The 8959-nt window shown below is 36.8% G+C and overlaps 1 protein-coding gene across 1 annotated transcript in view; it reads right to left on the bottom strand.

The window, feature by feature from the left end:
* The window catches only part of PDSS2 (prenyl (decaprenyl) diphosphate synthase, subunit 2), a gene marked incomplete at its 5' end in the record, with an annotated part of 43533 nt that extends 35289 nt beyond the window's left edge, over positions 1 to 8244 (bottom strand). Inside the window, one exon of the mRNA XM_010194246.1 lies at positions 8041 to 8244. Coding sequence (XP_010192548.1) covers positions 8041 to 8244 — 204 coding nt within the window. The remainder of the gene's footprint in view (positions 1 to 8040) is intronic.
* Positions 8245 to 8959: the final 715 nt, after the last annotated feature.

Raw genomic sequence — 8959 nt, forward strand, 5'->3', positions numbered from 1 at the left:
CTCGCATCTGCAGCACCAGTAATAACTTTTCTCATCTCTGAAATAATAAAACCAAGGTTACAAAGCTGGTGCCAAATCCTTTCTTTGGGAAGGGTTAAGTTTATCGATTGTACTGGCAACAGCTTTCCCTTCTAAGAACAGTTAAGTCCTTGGAAGACTAAGAAAGGCCATCCAGACAAATTTTAGTCTTATCACTATTGCTAACAGCTTTGAATTGCAACTGAATTATCACAAAAATCTATTCTCACTTTTTAAAGTAATCTCTGTTCAAGTTGTAATCCAGGTGGACAGCTGTAATATATACTATATACTAACCACTGTGACCTCCAGTCCTTCTGCAAAATTATTAGCCACCTTGTCATGGAAGTCCACCTCTGGAATCAAATACGTCTTAAGGTCCCACCCACCCAAAGATGGGTGTTAATATGTTTTAAGTCCTGGCTCAATAAAAAGTCTGAGATAGTATTGTTCAGACAGTATCAGGAACAGATTTGATTGCTTTTTATCCTGCTGTGCACTCTCAATATGAATCTAATTATGTTTAGGAAACAGACTTTACAGAAAGCAAAGAAAACAGAAGTTGTGATCTTTCACTGCTTCAGCTGTAAAAAGAATGAAGTTGGCATTGCAAATATCGCTCATGGAGGACTTCACCTTCCGTAACTTTATGAAAATTCATTTTCATTTTATAAACTGTGTATGGGCTAAAGCTATTTAGCAATTAATTCCTCCATGATTATTCACGGCTGTGAAAGAGCAAGCTGCAATGAACGTCTCTGCTTTAACAAACCTGGACAGTGGCAATACCTGTTCTAAGCAGGTGGTGAATGAAGCAGCCAAACTGCCGGCTCTTGAAAGTCCTTTCTCGCAGTAGGCATCTCATGCAGAATAAAACATCACATACTACAAGTTTTCATGACTTCAATTACTTAGAATAAATTTTGTTTTATTTTGAATATCCATTTTCTACATATTCTGGCAGCAATCAACATCGTGGACACAGTTCCTTGTTAACAGTTAAGGAAATACAAAACATAGCCACTTTTTAATGTCTGCCTCAAATCTTTGAAAGGCAATTTCTTCTTTGAAAAGTGAGGGGTTTTGTCTTTAAAATACAAACCTTTCTAACAAAATTTAGCCTTAACATTCAATTAAAATTGATTTTTTTACATATAGACGCACACATGATATCAAAGTCTGCAAATATTTTTAGTCCTACGCCATTTGCCTTCATCACTAGAAAACAGCCAATTCAGCGTCACACATTAAGGGAGCAAACAACAGAGGGACAGCAGACACTGCTACCACAACTATCCAGAATGCATTTCCCAGGTACAGCGATTATCTTGAGATCTTGAATGACCTCCACTTTCCTCTCAACAAAATCACTTTTTTTTTTCAGTTTCTTCAAATTAATTTTCACTTCCTTCTTTCTTGACAGTCAACAGTTATCTCTGAAAAGCCCCCTCTCTCTCTTGCCTAGATAGCATATTGGTATTTTCCAGAGCATCCTGTTCATTACAATGAGGTATACAGCAGTTCTATCAGAAAGGGAACTACTTAACCATGCGTTAGCAGTAGCTGTTTAGTTCACCTTTGAGGAGGACAATGCTGTGGACCAAAAAAGCAGGAAGACGTGTCCGATTGCTACTATGAGGAAGGCAAATTCAGATGCAAGTTGAGGAAACAGTGAAACAATTCAGAGGCAAGAGGATTAAATGGACTTTGCGCAAGCCAATGTGAAGATCTGAAGTCTTTTATTGAAAATTTATCAGAACTGAGTGGACAACTTTTTCCTGAGACGGTTACTTGCTCAGCCAACAAAGCATTGAGTTAGCATCTCAAAGACTCACAATTCTGTTCTCAATAGCTCCATGTCTTGATGTTTTCAAAATATTCTTGCAGTGTATTTCTAGGACAGAGCTTCAATCTCAGATTTGTTATGATAGTCATAGTGATACCTATGACTACATATTTTGATATCAGTCTCTATCCCAGCCCTTCCATGTTCTGCAGCAGTCATGCTGCTACAAGGCACTGGTTATAAGTCATATACGTCCATAAGGGAAGTCGCAGAAATAACTACTTTTTTTTTTTTTTCCCCTCACTCAATTTTTCATGCAGAAGTGGGAGGACAGAAAACAGACTGAAATCTGAACATAAAATTTTCCAGCAGTGCCACAGCCAAGAACCACAGAAAAATAAACTATTTCTTTACAGGCATGTACTAACCCCAGTGGAGTCTAGCTTTGGGAAAGCTTAACATAAGCATTAGCTTTAAAGACTAGTACAGGTGCAAAAGGCCATTAAAGTAAAGGCTAGACCTATTATAGACCTATTTGAGCAATGCTCTGATTAGGAATCAAAACAAAGTTAAGTGGTCCTAATCTCAAAACCAACATTCACTGCGATGCAATAGAGCTCTTTCAGATCAAAAAGAAGACTGTTTCTAACCTATCACCACAATTACAGAATAAGTTTAATTTTTAGAATTTCAATTAAGTTAATAAATTAATAAGCTGTGTTGCCTAATCCTTTAATTTAACTTCTTCAAAAGATTACTTTTCAAACATATAAGCACAGCCATTAGGGTAATGAAATTATACCAATACTTAATTATATTACCAGCTACAGACAGGAAAAGTAAACTAGAAAAGAAAAATCTGTAAAAGATTCAGAAAACTGAATGCCACTTTGAAGGATGCAAAGTTGAAGGAACTGTTCCACTGACACGAGCACTGAACGGGGCAATGGGAAGAGCACAATGCAGTAATTAGGGGAATCACTAGCATCGTTCTACAATTTTACCATCATCATCACAAGAACTGTTACCTCTAATGTCAGCTGAAATGGTAGACAAAAGTTTTAAGGCAGTAATGTGGGAAAAATTTTATTACCAAGTACTGATTCCAACAGATTTTAGTCTTTTGTCTCTAACATGCAGGATTTTTTTCCCGTTAGGCTTAAAATAATTTCATCAACTATTATAAAGAGTGCCTTTTTGCTACCAAAGGAACTACACATGACTGTCAATAAAACTTTAGTAAAGAAATCTTATTAAAAATCCAGCGTTTGAGAACATTGGGCAGAAAAAAACAATACATGTCCATTAAATGGACATAAAGTTTGTTTGATTTACAATCTCTTATGCTTTACTTCAAGGTAAAGTAAAACCAAATTTACCTCTTAGAAGTGGATGCAAATTAGTAAATTTTGGTGCACCCTAAAAATAATTATTAAAACAAATAAGTGTTCTTAAGAATTAGTTCATAATTACATATGGCTCATAACAATGCATTTATCAGTACAGAAAGTGTGTTTGCATTCTCCAATAAAATCTATGCTAAGTTGTATGCATCTCAATATTTTAAAATGCAGAACTGCTTATTTAGGGTTGCCTAAATAAGAGTTTTATTGTGTAATAAAGCAGTCATGATGGCTATGTTGTCTTATGTCTTCTCATATCAGGTTAAAGGTTCAGAAACACTACAATTCTTTCTTGGCTTTTCCTAAGTGTGCTTTTCCATAAATCAGTTCAGAGCTCATTAAACTTATCTGTATTTTTCAGTAGTGTCTAGTTTTGAGACGCACCCTTGTGGCACCCTAAAATGCTAAACCAGAACAAAAGAGTTCAAGATAAGCAGCTCTTTTATGAAGCACAGCATACATCCAGATTGATGCAACAGGAAGACTTACATGAAGAACTTGCTGATGTTTATGCGAGCACAAGGCCTATTTTGTAAGCAACACACTTATGTCTTTAGGAATACATAAACTCAACATAAGGAAATGCATCCACTATATAAGTACTACATCTGTGCTACTGTTTATTATAAACAAATAATGCTTAATAAAACAATGTTCCATAATGTGGTCTTCTGGCAGAGCTCTGCATTGCCAGACAAGATTCTTACATTCAATCCCAAGCTTTCTGGCTGTAGATTTTGAAGTGCTTCTTGAAACAGTTTAATGATTCCAACAAGAGCTCACCGAATTACAGTCGGGAAAAACAGAGACATTTTTAAGATTTCAGAAAGAACTACAGAGAATGTTACCATTACCTGTATTTCAGGTTTTTAGGCTAGGCTTTTTCTGCCTTTTTTTCCTCTCCCTCAGCATACTGAGTTGCAAGCAATGAATTTACAGACTAAATTAGGTTTCTTCCAACTTATCTGTGATAGACCCTGAAATATTCACACATCACTAGTGTTAAAATGTCTATACTGTGTACCTGGCTGACAGGTGACAAAAATGCCAATTAACGATTGTTACTTTTGCTATATTTGCACCTGGATGCCACCCTAAAGATATTGCAGGAAGTGAAGGTTACTTAAGCAGAAGACAAAAACTGACACTTTTTGCCACCAGAGCACTTTCATGCAACAAAACTTGCTGTTGACAGCTTCATCCCCACATCCCTGGCCAGGCAAAGCGAGATAACAAATGTTAAATGCATATTACCTTCAGATGGCAACAAAGAACCAGCCCTTAAACATATTCTTTTACACTTCTTAATAATTTATCCACTTATCTATTTTAAACTGCATATGGTCACATATCCCACAAGATAGTAGGGAGGTACCTTATTTTGTTAGGCAAATATCATTTACTTTTCTGTCTCTCCCACATCTTCATGTTTATGATGACCTTTACAAATATCTTATCACAGTCCTAGTATCAAAATACTGCAACCTCAAAATGAGAAAAGCTATCAAAATAACATCACCATGCCGTACAAGCACACCCCAGTCCAATACATCAGCACATTAACCAGGCATTACTGTGGTGGTGTTTAAGCAGAAAAAACCAACCATGCCCTTCCCTGTCAAAGGCTCATCCTTCCTAAACTCACGGCTGATGCACCAACTGCTAAAAGATCCCAATCTAATTCCTCTTGGGGCTCCTTTCTGATCCAAAATCCATGGATAAGCAATGTCCAATCTAATACAGGAAGCAGTTCTGTAGTAAGGTTATACCCATATTATCTTCATTCAACAAGACAATTTCTCACCACAATCAGCAGGCCAAAAAAAGACACCAGCTGAAATACAAAGTAGACATAAAAAAGGATGGTTTGCAGAAGGTGATCAAAAAGTTAACATGAATGTATAAAAGAACTGTAAATACCTATGATTTGATTAACCTAATGCTTTGTAAAAAAGTTTAAGAAATTACTCTTCATTCTAAGCAGTTTTTATTTTCTGACTAAACGTAGAGCTTTGCCATGATTACAAAAATGTAGCATGCAATTGCATATGCCCTTCAGTACTTTATTTTATGCTCAATCAATACCAATTTTGTAATCCTAATTAAGGTCTCATTATTTCACAAAGTAGAAAATGACAATGTTTTCTTCTGAATTATTATGTGTGCTCAAAACCCAAAATCATAGACAACTTAATATTAGCACAGCATCAAAATGTATCTTACAGGATGCTTCCTAACTGACTTTTCAAGAAACCTTGAGCTCTTGTATCTCAGATATTAAAAAATCAAACCAAACCAAACAACCCCCAAACTCTTCGTCTGCATAACTTCAGCAAACATACAATAAGTATGAGCAATAGTTTAAGCACAAACCCTGAGCCCCGAGTCTTGTTAACATCATTACAGTTATATTCTACAACAGTGGCAAGAAGAGGAAAATTACTTCGAATTAACAACAACAATTCCTACATTTAATGTTATTTAAAAATCAAAGTGTTACCTAAGGCAATTACCTTGCAGTCTTTTAATATCTACAGGGAAAAGCCTAAGGGAAAATAATTGACTTTGCTAATTTTACCCTTGGCAATTATAAAATAGCTCTGCATTTCATTACGACTACAAAATTTCACATCTAATTGTCAGCCCCGAGAGAAGCACAGAGATAAATGCATCATACACAAGCTCAGACAAGAGTTTAACAGCACAGGAAAATTACCTTGGTAGCAGTGGTTTCAATGTTAAACCTCCCCTTAGTTTAAATTCTAGGCTATACAACAGCTATGCGTGTCTACAGAGGTTAGAGCCTATCACGGTCAGTACCATGTAATATAAAATGTTGCTCATTTCATTAGACAATTTGCTGAGCTACCAAATAAGTGCCAGCAAAAAAAGCAGTACTGGGATTTTTACTTTCTACATCAAAGAAAACAAAACATTATGAAGGAAAAAAGTCACAGTTATTTCACACTGCTGAAAAACAGATGCCAGATTTGAAAATTCATCATTTACAAAAGAATAAATACAGTATGTTTAAATCATTGCACCTGTCAAGAGATTTCTATAGCTTGTACTTCAATTTTTCTAACTTTGCTAGTAGGGTTAGACATATGAAAAAGAATAATTTACTAAGTCAATCAGTTTCCATAATGGCATCCCACTTATCTTATGTAGAAGCTATGAAAGTATTTAGATGTCAGAAAAATGAAAAAAAAGTGCTAAAATGTTTTGGCAGAATTTTCCGACGCACAGTGTAATGACTGCTTAAAAAAAAAAAGAAAAAAAAAAGGAGTTTTTTTTGCACTTGTGCTTCATTTCACTGTAGGCTTGTTTCCTGGCAAGTCTGCAGGGATTACACATTGCTGCTGCAATACTTGATGATGTACGAAATGCAGAATAATAGGTGCTACATTTTATAAAAGTCTCCTCTCATGTTTAAACAAAAAAATTGATTTAGGGTTAAATCCTGTGGTCTGTCTTGAGAATCTTACCATGCACCAAGAAAAAAAAAAGGATACAAATCAACAATAACTAGTAAAAGCAACTGAACCCCATCTTGGTTACTGTATGACTAAAATTTTGCACTACTTAAAACTTTTTTTGTTTTATTTTTTTTTAATACTTCCTACCAGTTACCAAGATAATGGCTTAGCGCAGTATTCCAGCAGACTGAAATCTGATTTTCTGTTTCTTCTCTTGAATCTCAGCTCTGTGTTACAAAATGACACCACTTTCGAGAGAAACTGTCACACTTATGATCAAAGCAGTACAGAAATATTCAGCTACCACCACGAGAAGCTTTAGCACGAGAATCTAAAAACAATAGGCTCCAACTCAGGATTAAAAATATGTTGACTGTTGACAACCACATGCATGACAAACATTTATTTTACATCACGATATGGCAGCAATCTTCAGATGTATAGAAAATATCCCTGCAGAAAAGACCTGTTTTCTGTCTCAGCTGGGATGGCACACTCAGCTCTTCAGCCACACACACACTTCGGGGTTACACTGACACAGGGGTGCCCAGGAATCCCTCTCTACCTCAGAGGGTTTTAAGAACAAGCTTGACAAACACACATCAAGAATGATTTGGTGTAGCTGATCCTACCTGGGGAAAAGAGCCACCAACTAAAGAGGCGATCTCTTAAGGTCTCCATCAGTCTAATTTTCTAAGTTCATACGTATGTACAATTAATTTGTCATGAAACACATTTCCCTGCAAAGCTTCAAACTGTTTGGCTAGGCAGCTGGATTGCAGCTGCCCTTTAGAAGCCAGTACATCCACATTAATAGGGCAATCCAATACTCGGGGGGGTGTCCAAATGCCTAACAAAGTAATTTTGTTAAGAGTAAAAAGTCACCTGAGCACTGTGTAGACAAGGAAATGAAGCCTTTTCCCCCAAGAGTTGCCTAAGACAGACAAACCTTTCAGAAAGCACAGGGTAAAACAAAACAACAAACCAAACATGTCTTGAGCTGGCTGTCTGCCACAAGTGCTGTAGAGTCTGACACATCATGAGGATGCCACTGCATATATGATAAATTCACCAAATTATCCACTCATCCAGTACTAGAGTGCTTCAGAAAGAATACAGAAGGCCTCACCACAGTAATTCTACAGGACAGTGGTAAACACATTCACAGCAGCAGCCTGTCAATCCATCTATATCAATACTGTAAGTATGCTTTTTAAAGTGTGTGTGATTTTTAAAAGGATGCTCCATATATACATACATATCATAACTGCTGATTTTTCAAAGGACTTCTTTTTCAGAAGATTATCTAATAGCTCCTTGCTCTGACAGTAGAAGATTTTTTTTTTCATTTTACCTTGGTATTCTGCAACTGTGCAAGGCTTGTGCACGCATTTGCTAGAAGAAAATCTCCGCTCAAAACAGCCATTTTATTTCCAAACTGCATATCCTTCAGCGGGCCGTCACAGGACTTGAGCTCACCAATATTCACTATGCCCCGATGCACCAGAAAGGCCGTATGGATCAGTTCTGTAATCTCAGCTAAACTTCTTTGACTGAAAGCAAAGAAAAAGTACAATTATTTTTGATGTTATTAATAAAACACAGATTCCTGGGGGGCGGGGGACCAACAACAAAAGAACAACCAACCACATATACTAAACAGATATTTTATGAATTATGATATTTTATGAATTATCACGTAACTCTTCTCTGTACTTCTAGAAGCCACAACCAGGAGGCGTTAAGCACAGAGAGCTATCACTAAGTATTTCCAGGTAAGCCATGGGAACCACAGGTTCCATTTGGAGAAATGCTTGCCCTTTGTTTGAATTATTTCACAAAATAAAGCTAAGTGATCAATAGAGACCTCATGGTGCTTTCTTTTTTTGTTTAGTCTCCTAGAAGCTTGGGGGACACTGGCATGAAGAAAATGCCAAGCAGAAAGTACCAATGGGAAGGAACAAAGGAGGTGTCAGCAGGGGAGTCGTGAGCAAGCCGATCTGAACACCGTAAGAACGCTGCAGTCAATGACTGCTCTAATTAGAGTTAAATTAATAACAGGATACCTTGCAGTTCAATAATACCAAGGGGGGAAGGCACAAGGAGGAGAGGAAAGACAGCTGAACGTTTTAGAACTGTGTGCTAAAGGTATTTCACTGGTTGCTTTAGTCAGAAGCAGCAAAGGTGATTGTCCAGCAAAGGGGCAGACCCGATTTTATTTGGACAGGTTTACAAATCACTTCTCATTTCCACACACAGTATGCTACATTCTC

The sequence above is a fragment of the Mesitornis unicolor genome, unplaced genomic scaffold, assembly GCF_000695765.1.
Source record: "Mesitornis unicolor isolate BGI_N332 unplaced genomic scaffold, ASM69576v1 scaffold811, whole genome shotgun sequence".
In the NCBI taxonomy this organism is placed as follows: domain Eukaryota; kingdom Metazoa; phylum Chordata; class Aves; order Mesitornithiformes; family Mesitornithidae; genus Mesitornis; species Mesitornis unicolor.